Source organism: Chrysemys picta, chromosome 17, assembly GCF_011386835.1.
Source record: "Chrysemys picta bellii isolate R12L10 chromosome 17, ASM1138683v2, whole genome shotgun sequence".
NCBI classification, from domain to species: domain Eukaryota; kingdom Metazoa; phylum Chordata; order Testudines; family Emydidae; genus Chrysemys; species Chrysemys picta.
Window position 1 is genome coordinate 23,595,923 of NC_088807.1, and position 17,321 is coordinate 23,613,243.

At 57.2% G+C, this 17,321-nt stretch overlaps 1 protein-coding gene across 7 annotated transcripts in view; it reads right to left on the bottom strand.

Moving 5' to 3' along the window:
* Positions 1 to 5,431, bottom strand: part of KASH5 (KASH domain containing 5) — a 34,942-nt gene extending 29,511 nt beyond the window's left edge. For all 7 annotated transcript variants that reach the window (XR_010593416.1, XR_010593417.1, XM_065571056.1 and 4 more), the window contains exons 1-2: positions 5,315 to 5,431; positions 3,141 to 3,320 (exon numbers count right to left, since the gene is read on the bottom strand). Coding sequence is in view for 5 of the 7 variants with exons in the window: in XM_065571056.1 (XP_065427128.1) it covers positions 3,141 to 3,306 (166 nt within the window). In the remaining 2 variants the exon portion in view is untranslated. The remainder of the gene's footprint in view (positions 1 to 3,140; positions 3,321 to 5,314) is intronic.
* Positions 5,432 to 17,321: the final 11,890 nt, after the last annotated feature.

The following is a 17,321-nucleotide window of genomic DNA, read 5'->3' on the forward strand; positions in this document are numbered from 1 at the left end:
TAGTTGTGACCCGCAGTCAGAGCCGGCGAGGGGCACTGCGCCCTGGCCTTGAGGGGGGTGCCTTGCCTGAGGCGCAGGACCCTAACCTGGTGGGGAGGGAACGCCCAGGGACGCGGCTCAGGGAGGCTGCAGCTTCGGACCCAGCGGGCGAGAAAGAGCAGGTGGCCATCCCCGTCCCAGCTGCTGAGTTCCAGGCCGAGTTACAGAGAGATCCCTCCTTGCAGAAGATAAGGGACCTGGCCGACCTCAATGCGGTACAGACCATGGGACGAGGTGGCCGGAAAAGGTTCCTGTGGGAGAAGGGGTTCCTGTACCGAGAATGGGCTCCCCCAGGGAAAATGGAGTCAGGGGGGATCAGGAGGCAGCTGGTGGTACCCCAGAAGTATCGCCGCCAGCTGCTGTGCCGGGCCCATGACATTCCTCTCTCAGGGCACCAGGGAACCTGGCGTACCCAGCAGAGGCTGCTACGGAGCTTTTACTGGCCTGGGGTCTTTGTTACTGTCCGACAGTACTGCGGATCCTGTGACCTCTGTCAGAGGGGGAGGAAGGCCTGGGACAAGGGGAAAACGGCTTTAGGACCCTTGCCCAGCATAGAGGAGCCTTTCCGGAGGGTGGCCAAGGTAAAAAGGGCGGCTCTAAACCAAGAGAGCCCAAAGCACAGACCTCCAGACTGGGGCGCTGGGAGAAGACCACAGCCCAGTTGGAGCCCCAGAGGTATGGGGGTGGGAAAAGGGCACAGGCCGCATAAACCTTCCCACATGCGAACTGCGAGTGCCATCAAGCACCCCAACCTAAGGGGGGGCGTGAAACTGGAGGGGCCTGGTGTAATTCTCACCAAGGAATGGGAGGGATGCGGGGGCATCCATGGGAACGGGGGTAGGTTCGAACTTCCCCGGGTCACTGGCTAAAGTGACCCTGCTCAGTTCGGTCTCGAAGGGGGGAGTTGTCACGGAGTATTGGGGGACTCAGGGCCCTGCACCCCCGGCTTCCTGCGATTCACCATGACTCTCAGCCAGCCAGTAAAGCAGAAGGTTTATTTGGATGACAGGAATACAGTCCAAGACAGGTCTTGCAGGCACAGACAACAGGACCCCCTCGGTTAAGTCCAGCTTGGGGTCCCAGGGCATCCCAGCCCGCCCCCCTTCGGGGGGGTCAGAGCCATCTCTGTCTCCCAGCCATCTCTCCAGCTCGCTTCCAGCACACTACCTTCAGCGACCCCTCCCACAGCCTTTGTCCAGTTTCCCGGGCTAAGGAGTCACCTGGCCTTCAACCCCTTCCTGGGTTCTCATGTTACACTCCCAGGAATGCGCCCCCGGGCCGATCCCATCCTCCAATGCAGACTATCCCAGCACACTCCCCTGTCAGCATTCACAGACCACAGTGAGAACAGGCCCAGTTCGTCACATAGTGGCACTATGATATTTTCTGTCTTACTATCAATCCCTTCCCTAATGGTTTCTAACACACCGTGAGCTGCTGCACATGGAGTGAATGTTTCCGGAGAACTGCATGTCTGGTTCCAGACCTAATTACCCGTAAGCAAACTCACCCCCCTTCTGGACTGTCCTATGATCCCATTACTGTGCTGTGGGATAGTGGACAACTTGCCTTTGCGATTACACTATAAGGAACAATCCTGACCTGTCTGAGGGGGCAGAAAGGTGGGGAATGGTCTCCCAGGAATCTAATACTATAGGTTTTTCCCCTGCACTAACTTTTAAGATGCCATGATTCAGACACACACCACAAAAATCCCATGCTTATGCCCAGGGATATCAACAGACCAGATTCTGCTTATAGCAGCCCACATCTGGACTAATTCCTCAGACTTAAATTGAGTTACTCGGGATTTATGTTGACGTAACTGAGGGCAGAACTTGGCCTGACAGGTCAAATCACAGGACGTGAGTCAGGGGAGAATTGAGTTCACAAAGGCTGATACGCGTAACCACAGTAAATATGTAGGTATGTATCTTTCCATCTCCATACACTCCCCCACACCCCATCTATCTGTGATGCAGCAACCACCACGGTACCCAAGCATTCTTTGATCTCTTACCCTGACAACTTGGAATAACCAAGTCAGCGTCCATACTCCATACTAAAGCAAGCCCTACTGAGCAGCGTGGTGGGAGGCAGCTGTGTGGGACAGGATGATTCATCCACCTCTGTGACTTACCTCAATTCAAATAAAACCCAGGCTGCTCCCCCATGCACCCAGGGCCGGCTCCAGGCACCAGCTTAACAAGCAGGTGCTTGGGGCAGCCAAGGGAGAGGGGTGGCACCTGCGGCAATTCGGGGGCGGCAGGTCCCTCACTCCCTGTAGGAGCGAAGGACCTGCTGCCGAACTGCCGCTGCCGCCGATCGCGGCTTTTTTTTTTTTTTTTGGCTTGGGGCGGCAGAAATGCTGGAGCCGGCCCTGCATGCACCCTACAAAGACAGCATCAGCGTTCATAGAATCATAGAATATCAGGGTTAGAAGGGACCTCAGGAGGTCATCTAGTCCAACCCCCTGCTCAAAGCAGGACCGATCTCTTTTAAAAGAGTCCCTCTGGCGTGAGAACACAGCATTTAGTGCTAGTCAAGGTACAGAGCACCTTATATGAACTCTCCCAGCATTATAGCAAATGTGCTCCTTGCTTTTCCTCTTCACCCGTAAGCTCACACAGAAAGGACCCGGTCCTGAAATCTAGTCTGCACCACTGGGGCTCCTGTACAGATCTGATTGCAGAATCAGGGCCTAACCTGGGAGGCACCATGGTCTAGCAGGCAGAGCACCAGGCTAGGCCTTCTGAACACCTGGGTTCTAACCCCGTCTTGCTGTTTGACCGTGGGCACGTTAACAGTGTTGACGGTGAATTTGTCATCCGTAGGTTTCAGAGAACAACAACCCATTTGGAGGAATCTCTCAGAGCTATCGCTGCAGACTCAGGCAGACCGTACTGCTCACTCGACGACTTGGGTCACGTTTTCAAGGTCGTATCTGCAACGGTGTGGGTTAGACACGTGGGCCCCCATTCAGCAAAGCACTTAAGCACCCTCTGGGTGCCATTTCCTCAGCTCATAAGGTAGTGTTAAAGAATGTGAGGTGCTCAATTACATAGAGTAGATAGACAGACCCCATAAAGGGCGCTACATACCCTCTGACGACTGGACCATGGGCAATTCTGCAACTGCTGCAGGGTTAGACGTGGTCTCCATGTTCACCGGCTGACCTGTTTCTCCACAGCAGCTGACTTCATCCGAGATCCAGGGGGAAGCGTCCCCCTGCGGGGAAAGCATGTCTCCCGAGGCCATGTCTCCCATCACCTTAGCTGGCCCTGCAATAAAACAGACAGGTGATGCCCTCCAAGCAAGCTCTCTGTTGGGAATGGGGTAAACTGCAGCAGATTGATTGATCTAATTAAATTAGACGAGAAGAGAGGTTAGAACGGGTAGCGAGGGACTCCCTAGACTGACGGGCTAGCTGTACAGGGGTAGCCACTGGGTTAGCTGAATTGATGTATTTACACCAGTACAGCCAGACCCTCAGATTACGTGCGGGTGTATCTAGGAGAGGGTTTTGTCCCAGTGGTGCCATCAGAACTTGGCCCCAAACTGTGTTCGCTTTTGGAAGAGGTCCTAGGGGAACCCGACCCGTTCTCAGAATGGAAACCGTCTTGTCTAATCAAATGGGACATCCATCAAACAGAGCAAAGGGAGGGCAATGTGGAGGTCAAGTCACACCCCCCCCCGTGCCCATTTAAAGCTTATTTGTGGGGTTATCCAGGGCTACCCTCCCTACCCGAGGGGGTGGATTTAGGGTAGACAGCTTATCTGAGAGGAGTATTTGGGAGCAGTGCCGAAAGAAAGAGAAGGGGGGACAATTGTACCAGGGCCCTGAGCTCAAGGCAGCCCCCAAAAGTCTGTAAAAATGGGGTGAAATGGGACATGATGAACCAATGGGCCAGGTAACTTGGGGGGTGTTATCTGGGATGTCTGGCCTACATGAGGGTGTATTTAGGGAGAATGGGTTTTATTCTGACTTGGCCACTGGCCTGCTGGGTGAGCTTCAGCACATCCCTGCCTCAGCTCGTGCCTCGGTTTCCCCATGTGGGGCTAGTGATACCAACCTCTTTTGTGGTTTAGGGGGGGAAGTTGGTCTGTGGCATTCTCTGGGGTTGGTGTGACTGTTAGGGGGCAAGCTGGGGATTTGGGGTTGGGTGGTTTACGGGGGCAGTTGGTCTGTGGGGTTCTCTGGGGTTGGCATGACTGTTAGGGGGCAAGCTGGGGATTTGGGGTTGGGTGGTTTACGGGGGCAGTTGGTCTGTGGGGTTCTCTGGGGTTGGCGTGACAGTTAGGGGGCAAGCTGGGGATTTGGGGTTGGGTGGTTTACGGGGGCAGTTGGTCTGTGGGGTTCTCTGGGGTTGGCGTGACTGTTAGGGGGCAAGCTGGGGATTTGGGGTTGGGTGGTTTACGGGGGCAGTTGGTCTGTGGGGTTCTCTGGGGTTGGCGTGACAGTTAGGGGGCAAGCTGGGGATTTGGGGTTGGGTGGTTTACGGGGGCAGTTGGTCTGTGGGGTTCTCTGGGGTTGGCGTGACTGTTAGGGGGCAAGCTGGGGATTTGGGGTTGGGTGGTTTACGGGGGCAGTTGGTCTGTGGGGTTCTCTGGGGTTGGCGTGACTGTTAGGGGGCAAGCTGGGGATTTGGGGTTGGGTGGTTTACGGGGGCAGTTGGTCTGTGGGGTTCTCTGGGGTTGGCGTGACAGTTAGGGGGCAAGCTGGGGATTTGGGGTTGGGTGGTTTACGGGGGCAGTTGGTCTGTGGGGTTCTCTGGGGTTGGCGTGACTGTTAGGGGGCAAGCTGGGGATTTGGGGTTGGGTGGTTTACGGGGGCAGTTGGTCTGTGGGGTTCTCTGGGGTTGGCGTGACTGTTAGGGGGCAAGCTGGGGATTTGGGGTTGGGTGGTTTACGGGGGCAGTTGGTCTGTGGGGTTCTCTGGGGTTGGCGTGACAGTTAGGGGGCAAGCTGGGGATTTGGGGTTGGGTGGTTTACGGGGGCAGTTAGTCTGTGGGGTTCTCTGGGGTTGGCGTGACTGTTAGGGGGCAAGGCAGGGACCGCAGGGTGTGTGTGTGTGTGTAAATCATATCTGTGGCTGGGCACAGGCTCCTTGAGGGAGAGCGATTGGCACCAAGGGCTCTGTCTGGGTGGCTGTTGGCGCGGGCACTTTGCCGTGGGATGCTCCTTGTGGGTTTATTGGGGGGGGATATTTAAAGTTCCCCCAACATTTACTCCCCCCACACACACAAATTAGCTGGGGGGGGGATTTGGGGAGTACCTCATCATCACTCCCTCCCCCCCTTTAACCCAGGGCAGCCATCTCCCTGGTGGCTGAGGGGCAGGCTGCCCTCGGAGGGGGAGGGGCGGAGACCCAGGGAGGGGGCGGGGGCGGAGCGCGGCACTTGCAGCAGCCGGCGCGCGCGCCTCAGAACGCTGCAGCCCCTCCACGAGAAAGGCGGGAACATTCAAACCTGGGGCGGTTGGGGGCGGGAGCAACGGTCGCGGCTCGAGCCCCTTCGGCTCGGTGGGGGAGGGGCGGGTCTATGTCACCAGTGGCTTATGGGGTGGGGGGGTCCCCCAAATAAACCGGGCTAATCACCCCCACATGTGTTAAATAGAGGAGGGGTGAGAGGCTGCCCCCCCTCATGAGCAGGGCACCCCCAATGAGGGACCCCCCAAAAAAGTGAGTGCCCCCACACAGGTGAAATAAACACTGACTGACAGGTTGCAAGCCGTGTGGCAAGCGGGCAGCACCCCTTCAAATGAGACGGGGACCTTAAAACGAGCTGGGGCTGAGGGCCAGCTCTGGGGCTTTTCCCCTGCGGTTCTCAAAGCATGTTACCAATGAGCCGTATCGGGAGCCTCACCGATGGGGAAACTGAGGCACGGTTTGGCAAAATGACTTGCCCTGGCTCAAACAGAGCCCAGCTCTCCTGAGGATCTATCCACTAGCTGCCTCTTGAAGATGCTTATTTCAGCCATCTTGAGAGGGGGGGCTTTCTCCTTTGAGGGTTGGGGGGCTACCCGCAGGAGCAGAAATCACAGTGGCAATTTAGGGTGAGGTCAGAGGTCACAGAACAAAATGACCCCTTCAGAGCCCATGAATGACTGGCCTCCTCCTAAATTAGCATCTCCCCCAAAAGAAGATGAATTCATTCCCCTCATCCACATGAAATAAATGGGTCATGTGGGGCAAGGAGCTGTCATGCCACTGTGACTGATGACCCATGGACACCCCCAAATGAGGGGCTCCCCCAAACTAAAGGGGATTAACTTTCCCCACATAAATAAAGTCAGTGTGCTGTACTTTGCGCCATAGGGTGCACAATATGGCGTTGCTGTGGCATCATGACCTTTGACCCTTCAGGCAGCTCCCCCCTGAGAACAAAGTGAATTCATTCTGCTACATACCTGAAATAATCTTTCCATATTACGGGCCGTAAATAGCAAGGCAAGGAGTGCCATTACGCCAACATGACCTCTGCCCACACGGGCGGCCCATCCTCTCATAATGCTTTCCCTGGTAAAATTAATTCTCCCCACCACCCATGACACGGGTCCAATTATGCCCTCTATTCCCCCCACACACACACACTTCCCCAAAAAACCCTGAAAATGGTTAGCTTTGTGCCCCAGGAGACCAGCCAATCCCCAACTGCTTCCACACTTCCAAGGGGCACACCTCAATGGAAAGTGGCTGTAAAAGGGGGTGTCTTGGGGTGTGGGGGGGTTCTATATGACCTCGGCCTAGTTCTGGAAGAACGGACAGGATGGGATGCCAAGACATGTAATGGGCATGGAGATGTGTAACCATTCAAGGCCTGCGCACCTGACATACTTGCACAAACAAGACAGGCATGAACAACAGCTGTCCCTTCACCAATACATTTCACACTCTGTGGAGACCTCTTCCAAGTGTGTGTGGGGGGGGATTTCAAACAGGGCCTGGTGACAGATTAACAGTACCACTAGTTTTTGTGGTGGGAGCCAGTCGGTCCTCAGATCTGCGCTGAGAACTGCCCCTAGCGATCAGAGAGTTGGGTCACTTCTCTGATCTAGGGCAAAAGGCCTCACAATCCAAACTCTGAGGTGGATAATAATCATTTCCGTAGACAGTGGTTTAGGACAGGAAGTGGAGAGTAACACTCCCACTTTTGACGCAATAGCAATGAGCACATTTACAAGAAGCTGAATGGAATTGCCCACAGCTGAAATTGCACCAGCAGCCTAGATTTACTCTTGCAAAAAGTGTCATGAAATCTCTAACGAGCATCAGCGCTTCAGTTTTATGTGTCGTTCTGCTCCCCTCGTTCCCACACACTCTTTGTGTAGCTTGTGCATCTGAACAGCAGGTGGCAGGCAGAAGTGGCACCATAATGAATCCAACCACAACTGCACACACAATGAAACAGAAGTCCCAAAATACAGCCTTGATTACAGATCTCCTACAAGTAGGAGCAGCAGGTGCCTGATCTTTCTCTCCCACAAAACCCACATGCATTCCCTCTCTCTGACACGTACACACACCATCTGATCTCACGCAAAAACACATTACAGTAAAGCTGTCACTGACAATACAAAAAACGTGAATATAGGCCCCAAACAGAGCTAGATCCAATAGGACGTTGTGCAGATTAATTAAAGCAACCCAGGATTTTATATAGATTGCTGTACAAAACTGGATTCAAGCCCCCTGAAGCAATAAAAACCACAATTACTGCATGCACTGAGAAGCCATTGCCCAGGGGTAATATACATCTGCTGCGTGTTTAATGTCAATCAAATAGTTGAAATTGATTTGCTGCAAAGCGGCCGGAGATCGGTCACTGTCAGGCTATTTGTCTGCAAAAGCTACTGATTTAGGTGGAAAAGGGGAAGGAGAAAGAGAGAAGGGAGGGATGAGCCACGTCAGTCATTAACAGCCGTGGCTGAGCGTGAGTCCTCAGTAAAAGCCAGGCCCAAAGTACTGTCCCAGCTGATTGGCCAATTGCCAATCCTCCTCATCCCAGAGCACCAGGCTTGGCTGGAGGAAAGACAGCTGTCGGCCCAAACCCCTCAAATCCATGTTGCCCTCTGGCCTGTGGCGTATGGACATTGTGCTGAATCTGGAGGGAAACAAAATGGTGGCAAAGAGTGAATGGAGGCTACTTCCCAAGCCTCCTATAATATCCGCTGCTTGACAGGAATGCCTCACTGCAAACCCTAAGTGTGCTCAGGGACTCTGGAGTCACAGCGGTCAGCTAATAATGGGGAGCCAGTCAGATAACTAGGAGTGAACAATGTCCGGACGTCTGAAAGGCAATCTGTAAATCTAGCACAGATTTTGGTTTCTTGTTGATGTGTTAAACTGGTTCAGGTTAATCTGCATCCATTCCCCTCCATCCATCCCACTCTATTCCTTCTTTCCCACACACAACTGTCTATCCATCCATCCCTCCTCACATACAACTCTCCATCCCTTCCTCCCCACACATACCCCTCCATCCATCTATCCACAGCTCTTCTGCCATGACCCGAAGGAAAAGACACCCCACCTACGCCCACGCCCTGAAGGCAGACTGGAAGTTCGGTCTCCATTTGCAAGTGACAACCTGGGGCCCTGTACCACATGCATTAGAGCTGAAGCACATCGAAACATCACAAGGTTCCCTGCTTCCAATGCAGTTGAGGTGACCCCCAAACCTTCCTTACCCATCGCTCTTGCCTGCACGGACAGGATCGCCTAGACCTCCCATGTATCCCCCAAGCCATCAGGTTCAATAGGCTGCCATCCAGGCTCAGACATGTCTCTCCTTCTGTCAGGTAGGGGGCAGACTGGGAATGGGAGAGCTACATAGAGAGGAGGGACGTGATCAAACATCCAGGAGATCCTTGGAGAAGAAGGTTGGTTGTGGGGTCAGGGACCCAGGAGCTCTGAGTTCGATTCCCAGCTCCTTGGGTGAGTCATTTTATCTCCATCTAAGGGCAACTCTGTGGTCCACAGCATCCGAGCACCTCACTCTTTAACGCATTTATCCCTCACAGCACCCCTCTGAGGCTGAGAAGTGGGGCACAGAGAGGCTAAGGCCCAGATCCTCCAAGGATCCCATGGGAGTTAGACCCCTAAATCCCCTGCTGGACCTAGGCCTTAATGACTTGCCCAAGTCTGTAGCTGAGCAGGGACTCAAACCTGTGCCTCCCAGTCGAGCAACCTACCCAGCCTCAGCTCCCCCATCTGTAAAACAGGGGATATGAACTCTTCTGTTCAATATAGGGACTGTAAGTTCTTCAGAGCTAGCACGGTGTGTGTCCCTCGGCCCAGTGGGAGCCCCTGATTGCAGCTGGAGGCAGAAGTAAATCTGGCACAGATTTCAAGGCCAGAAGGGTCTAGTCTGACCTCTGGCGTAACACAGGCTGGATCAATTCACCCAGTTGGTCCTGCAGCAAGCCCATCTTTTAGCAGCCTTGGCTTCTGTCTGTCCTGAATTTTGTGCAAGCCATGGTGTGTGTGTGGGGGGAGGGGCGCCCATTATTCCCTGCCCCCCTAAGCCAGCCACTCCCGCACCCTGGGGCCGGATTGGAGCAGGTGCCCCCTATAGGGGAAAGGCCCCGTGTCCTATTCATCATCCCCTTGAGACAGCCAGTCCCCTGCGCTGGGGCCGGATCGGAGCAGGTGGCCCCTAGAGGGGATAGGCCCCGTGTTGTATTCCCCATCCCCTTGAGCCAGCCAGTCCCGTTCTGGCACAGAAGATGCCCCAATGCATCACCCACACTCACTGTGTCCTTAGCTTTTCACTCCCGGCACTGGCTGGCAAGGAGGGAAGAGGAGCAGAACTGGGCCGTCCGGCAACCATGGTCACTCAGGCAGCCCTGGGGAGAAGGGTGTATTTCAGCAGCAGCTGCAAGGACTCCACGCCCTTCCTAATCCAGACACCCCGGTATCTATATCATCCCACGGACCATGCCTGAGTGAAGGGGGGAAGGCGGCTGGGGAGATCCTGTCAGCATGGTCCCCTGCCCCAGAAGGATTGCTCCCCATTTCTCACTTCTGTTAGAACACCAACCATCTCATCAAAAAGGGCTCACGCGTCCCTGGATGAACAAACTGGGGAGTAGTGGGTAGAAGCTGGGAGGTGATTTTACCTCTGTATTCGGCGTTGGTGAGACAATACTGGAATCCCGGAGCCAGTCCTGGTGTCCACATTTTAAAAACAATGCTGAAAAACCAGAGAGGGTGCAGAGAAGAGCCACAAAAATGATACGAGGGCGGGAAAAAATGCCTCACAGTGAGAGATTTAAGGAGCTTGATATGTTCAGCTCATCAAAAAGATCAAGAGGTGATTTGACTATGTTTGATGGGAAGGAAATCCTGGGTGTGGAAGGACTATTTGATCTAGCAGAGACAGGCAGAACGAGAACCGGTGACCAGCAGTTAAAACTAGACAAATTCCAATTTGTCCAGTAAGGCCCACACGTCTTCCAGTGCGGGTGATTCAGCCTTGGAACAAACTCCCCCCCGGGAAGTGGTGGAGTTTCCATCGTTGGCTGTCCTCCGATTCACACTGGCTGCCTTTCTGGAGGAGATGTGTCAGCCAAACACAAGTTGTGAGCTCAGAGCAGGGGTAACGGTGAAATTCTCTGGCCTGTGCTCTGCAGGAGGCCACTAGATGATCTAATGGCTCCTAGTCTTAGAATCTATGAATCTGCGCCCCTAACGATTCGCCTTTGATGACAAAGGAGGTGTCAGAACATCTGGAGAGGAGGAAAGGGGTAGTAGCCACAATACTGGCCTGGCACTCTGGAGAGCTGGACTCAGTTCCCAGATCTGCTACAAACTCCCTGTGTGACCTCGGGCGTGTCACTTCATCACGCTGCTCTTGCAATTTTACCTAAGACTGGCTTGGTGTTCCCATCACGTGAACTGGTGTGTCTGGGTAATATCTGGCACAAGGGGCGCCCTGATCTCGCTTGGGAGGGGGTGTCTGTGCAGCACCTGGCCCAGCAGGGGGCCCCAAACTCCGTGGGGGGGGCATACACCTAAGAAAAATGATTTTGCATTCAGTACCACTGGGAATATTCTGCAGAGTTGAGCAGAACTCAAGCGACTGGGGTTATCTGAGAAGCTGATACCGACTGCAGAGCATTCACACAAGTTCAGCCGATCCAGTGGAGACCTGTTCCCTGTAGCAGCTTCGTCTCCATCACTGACATGCCACATGCCAAGCTACCCAATCCTGCTGCCACTTGGGTGAAGAATTCTGTCTGCCACAGGTGTCTGAGCACCGGAGGAAACCTGCCTTGTGTTTAAATAACTTGCAATTCCCCCCACTCCCAACACCCCTTCCCACAGCGGCTCCAAAATTCGGTGTGGGTGCAGGGAGCTAGCCCCATTGACTCCAGTGGAGCGATGGCTGATTGACACCAGCTGGGGATATGTCCCAGTCCCACTGAGTTTCCTTCTGATCACCTCATCCTAAAAGGGATCTAGTACAAACAGGCCAGGTCTACACTAGGAGCATTGTACTGGTATACTACGCTGGCTGCAGCTACACTAGCAAAGCTGGCCTTTTACCGGTGTAGCTTATTCCACCCCTACCGAGTGAAACCAGTGCAATTTGGCAGCCTAACTGTGTCAACACTCGGGGCTTCTGCTGGCACAGTCAGGGATCACCCTTCTTCATACCCCCACTGGCAGAGGCGGTCATGTAGACACACCCTTATAAGGGGGTTCGATGACGGGTGACAACTACAAGGGGACTGGGAAATCTTTCTGATGAAGAGCGTTGGAAAAAACGGAGAGACGAACATGCGGGCAGCCGCTAGAGGCTACAGCCAGCAACAAATGGGATGGAGAAGGTAGATCAGTAACTTTGATCCCCCCGTGAGACCAGAGCAGTAGACCCCGAAGCACCCTTCAAACCTGCCAGGGTCCCTGTGTGGAACATGGGTGTCCCCGGCTAAGCCGGGGTGGCATAGAAGCTGTCGATTGGTTAGCTCTATTTTCTCTGGAATGCTTTTGTTCCGCATAAGTGATACTTTGCTTTATGAAGCTGGCGCTCACTGGCATCGCTGGTGCCAAGCTAACGTCAGATCTACTGAGAATCAGCCTGAACCCCGCTGTGACGGGAGAGTATCACAGGTGCCTGCCCCAAAAATGGGGAGGGCTGGGGGCCTGAGACCAGAGTGGGACGCTGTAAGGCTTAGCGGTGCAGTCGCCTGCCTTCTGATCCTGAACCGCAGGGACCTTCAGCTAAGCTGAACAGGGCGAACTGAAAACTGAGCAGAGAAAATCCACCCTGAGCCTGCGGAACTCATTGCCACTGGCTCATTCTTGAGGCCAACTGCTGAGTGGACTGGCCAATGTAAGCAGCTTGGGGCACTGGGGTCCTGGACAGATCTAGTGGGGTGATGCCTACGTAAAAGCAGCTGAGTTTAGAATTTCATTTCTCCAATTTACCCCCTGCCAGAGAGAGAACTTTTATTGCAAGAAAAACCAAGGATCAGGACTTTATACACAGATCCGCCAGCATCCTCTCCATCGCCGACTCAAATCTCTCTCTCCCTTTTTGCTACAGCTTCCTGAAGAAGAAGAAAAAATGGGGCCTCCGTGCTACAGCTTTGTGCCAGGCCTGAGTAATGGGGGGAGCTTTTTTCAGAGGGCGGGGGGCTTCCATCAGCCCATCCCGGATCGCTAGCAGCCTGTGCCTCCTGTCGCTAAGGGATGCGCCGTCCGGCCAGCTGGTGTCAGAGGCCTTCCCGGGCCTGGCTCTGCGCCGTAAGTGGATGATGAGGAAGGTCAGCCCAGGGCGGGGGATCAGCAGGACGTGTCTCCCTAGGACAGGGTCTGCTTCTGCCCCATCACCTGCTCCTTCCTTGCTAGACTCTGCCTGGCTTCCCTGGAAGAGACACAGGTAAATGGGGAATGTGGGACATGGTACCTGGGCCCAGACTGGTGAGGAGATGCCCCTAGGAGGAGAAGGAGGTTAGAGCAGCAGGGGCTGGGAGCCAGGACTCCTGGGTTCTTTCCCCGGCTCTGGGAGGAGAGGAGTCTAGAGCGGGGGCTGGAGTCAGGAATCCTGGGTTCTATCCCTCAGAGGGAGGGGAGTGGTTAGAACAGGGGAGCTGGGAGTCAGGACTCCTGGGTTCCATCCCTGGCTCTGGGAGGGGAGTCGGTCCAAGCAGGGGGGCTGCAAGCCAGGACTCCTGGGTTCTGTTTCCAGTTGTGTCCCTGACTCTCTGGGTGCCCTTTGGGCATGGGCAGGCCTTTCCTCGCTCCGTGCCTCAGTTTCCCCTCCCATACAAGGCAGTTGGTGATCCTGACTCCGCTTGTTACCAATGAATGAGTGATGACAGCGAGGAGCGTAGCCATGGGGCCAGCGTCAGACTCCTTTGGTCTGTTACACTGTCCCCTGGCCCGGAACCTGGTTCCGAAGGTCTGGCAGGCGGGGAGAGGGGAGTCCAAGAGGTGGGGTGGGGGGAGGGAGTTGATAAGTTTCTGCCACTGACTCTTCTTTCCCCCCTGGCTGCAGCCCCAACGCCCTGTTTTCCGGGAGATACAGGCGGCAGGTGCCCTGCACGCAGCCTCGCAACAGAGCGTCACAAGTCTGCAGGCACCAGGGAATCAGGAGACAGGGTGTTAAAGGAGCCAGCCAGGGAAGGAGGGGGGTCCACGTCGGGGCGGGGGGGTTGTGTATAGTAACTGACAGAGCTGGAGAGAACCCGGGAGTCCTGGCTCCCGGCCCCCCCCCCCCCCGCTCTAACCACTAGACCCCACTCCCCTCCCAGAGCCCAGGAGTCCTGGCTCCCAGCCCCCCTCCCACTCTAACCACTAAACCCCACTCCTCTCCCAGAGCTGGGGAGAGAACCCAGGAGTCCTGGATCCCAGCCCCCCATGCCCCGGCTCTAACCACTAGACCCCACTCCCCTCCCAGAGCTGGGGAGAACCCAGGAGTCCTGGATCCCAGCCCCCCATGCCCCGGCTCTAACCACTAGACCCCACTCCCCTCCCCAAGCCAGAGCAGAACCCAGGAGTCCTGGCTTGCGAGCATCTTCCCAGAAGTCCCTAGAGGTGCAGTCCCGCTGCCAACCCCCCAGCGGAGGTCACTCAGGGCTCGCGTCAATGACGCAAATGCGGGGTCCCCACCCCCAACCCCACATCCATCCCCAGCCGGCTCTGGGCTCCAGCCGTGCCCTCATGTGTCTGCCTGTCCCAGCCCCTCCGCACTCACCTGCCATCTCTCCGCCAGGCCCCGCTCCCCTTGCTCCACGGAGGTCACCGTCCTGTCGGAGAACAGCATCGCGCCCGTCTCGTTGTCCGTCACCTGCACGGGACCAGGACCAGGACCGGCTCAGCCCAAGGAAGGGGGCTGGGGAAGGAACTTGGGTCCGAGCAGGGAACAGCCACAGCACAGGGCACTCCGGCCATGCCCCCGTTGGGCCCTGGGGGGGACATTACTTCCCCCCGCCACTAGCCAGGGAGCTGGGGTCAGGGGGGTTCGTTCCTAGGTGAAGATCCACATGGAGATTTCAGGTCCCCTCTTGACCCGGGCGTCCCTGGGGGAGCCCTGCGGGTGGGGGCGCCACCCCCCTGCTCCTGCTCACCTTGTTGATCTCGTGGTGGCTGTACACCGTGGCGTTCCCCACCCTGCGCTGCTCCTTCTCCTCGGTGTGGTAGTTGGGGGGGAGCTTGCGGAAATCAATGGGGGCCTCAAAGCGCCTCTCCTCCTTCCCCAACACCGCCTGCAACAACCCACATGGACTGAGTCCTGGGAGTTACAGTCCGTCGCCTCCGCCCCGGCTCCTAGCCCCCGGCTCTAACCACTAGGCTCCACGCCCCTCCCAGAGCCCAGGAGTCCTGGCTCCCAGCCTCCCGCTCTAACCACTAGGCCCCACGCCCCTCCCAGAGCCAGGGAGAGAACCCAGGAGTCCCGTCCCAGGTAGCGGGGACGGCTGAGGCTGTCAGGGAAGGGTGTGGGGGTCCCTGGTGGCGCCAGGGGATGGGCAGGGTGGGAGTCCCAGGGGCTGCAGGGAGGGGTGGTGGGGATGGCTGAGGGTGTCTGGGGAGGGACAGAGGGGCAGGTGGGGGTGCCTATGGGTGGGGATGGGTTGTTGTGGGGGTCCCTGTGGGGGATGGGGATGGCTGAGGTCCCTGGGGCCGCCAGGGGATGGGGTGGCTGAGGGTCGCTGGGGAATGGGGATGGCTGGGGGCCCCGGGGACCCCCAGGGGAAGGGTGGGGGATCCCTGGGGGGCGGGGGGTCACTCAGTCTCACCCGGCTGCCCCCCAGCAGGTGCTGGAAGCGGCCCAGCAGGCGACGGGCGACGAGCGGCAGGAAGGAGCCCCTCAACCCCGGCCAGCACGCCCAGGACGCCGAGCAGCAACCACCGCGCCCACATCGCGCCCGGCCCGGCCAGCGGCGTCTGAGCGGGTCTGCGGGGGGACAGAGTGGGTGGGTGGGTGGGGGGCGCCGCTCCACCCCTGCCCCCCTTCCCTCTGTCCCCCCGGCCCCCTCCCCCATCCATCCCTTCACAACCCATCCCTCCCTCCATCCCTCTCCCCCCACACCCCATCCCTCCCTCCCTCCCTCCCTCCCCCAAACCCCTTCCTCCGTCCCCCTTCCTCCCACAAGCCATCCTTCCATCCCTCCCTCCAGCCCCCTCCCCTCATAACCCATCCCTCCCTCCATCCCTCTCCCTCCACAACCCATCCCTCCCTCCCTCCCCCACTCCTTCCTCCGTCCCCCTTCCTCCCACAACCCATCCTTCCATCCCTCCCTCCAGCCCCCTCCCCTCGTAACCCATCCCTCCCTCCATCCCTCTCCCCCCACAACCCATCCCTCCCTCCCTCCCCCACACCCCTTCCTCCATCCCTCTCCCCCACAACCCATCCTTCCATCCCTCCCTCCAGCCCCCTCCCCTCATAACCCATCCCTCCCTCCCCCGCACACTCGTTCCTCCATTCCTCCCCCACACCCCTCTCTTCCTCCGTTTCTACATCCCCAGACACCTGCACCCTCCTCCATCCCCCAGCCCTTCTCCCCACGCCCCTCCCTCTAGCCACCCCACATCCCTCCACCCCCATATACACCTTTCTCTCCCTGCAACTGCCCCTTGGGGGTCCCTCTCCCCCTGCATCGACCTCTCTCCATTGCTCCCCATGTAGTTGCCCCCATCTTTGACCAGCCCTCCCCCCATAATTACCCCAGCTTATCCCCCTTCTGACCAACACTTCCCCAATCTCTGCACCCCCATGAAATCCTGCCCCATAGCACTGTGACCCCAGCAACCTCTTGAACTCCCTTCCCTCCCCCCAAAACTACCCCAGTCCTTCAGTCCTCCCAGAACCCCCCAACCCACCCGCCTTCCCCCATCCGGACCTTCCCCCCACTGCCCCAGGGTCCCTCCCCCAGCACCGACCAGCCACCTCCCTGGGACCCGCACTGGTCCGTTTCACCCGGGGCGCTGATTCGAACGGGGTTCTGATTCCAGAACCAGCTACCGGCCAGCATGGAGGGGCCCTGTCACAGGGTGCCCCACCCCACCTGGGCACTCGCCGGGAGATGCCCACGGCCTCCCCCCTCTGCGTCAGCGGCTGGGCAGGGCGGCGGCTCGGGCAGCGGGGTGAAGCTGTGCGTAGAGCAACACCCAGCTCCGTTGCAGACTTCCTCAGGACCTCAGTTTCCCCATCTGCAGAGCGGTGGGGACGGCCCTGCCCTGCCTCACGGGGTGGTGTGTGAGGGCGAATACGGTTTATATTTTATAACTTTGACCGAGAACGATCCAGAGGTATGATGAAGCATTGGGCCCTATCAATTTCACAACTGTGAAAAACGTGTCACGGACCGTGAAATAAGCCCTTCACTGGGAAATCCGATCTCCCCGCGTTGCCAGGAGTGCGGCTGGTGGGCCGGGCGGGGCAGGACTCGTCTTTCCCTGCACGGCCGCCCTCAGTGGGGAGATCAGTCCCACCCCCAGAGGCAGCGCAGAAAGGAGGGTGAAACACCCCCACTTCTGGGCTGGAGCAGCCCTAGAGCTGGGCTCGGCATTTCCACCCCCTTGGCTCCTGCCGGGACAAGGCGCCCGTTTCTTCAGGGAGCCCCAAAATTGGCTGAGGCCCCCGGGCATTAATCCACCACTGGCTGGGGCGATCAGACTCACCTCCCCGCCCCGGGAGCCTCCCCTGGCTGCAGGAAGCGCCACGGCCCAGCTCCGAAAGCAGCACCGAAGTGAGGGTGGCAACCCCGCGACTCCCAACAGGTTTGTGACCCCCCCCCACCACAATCCTCTTTTGGGTCAGGCCCCCCAGGGT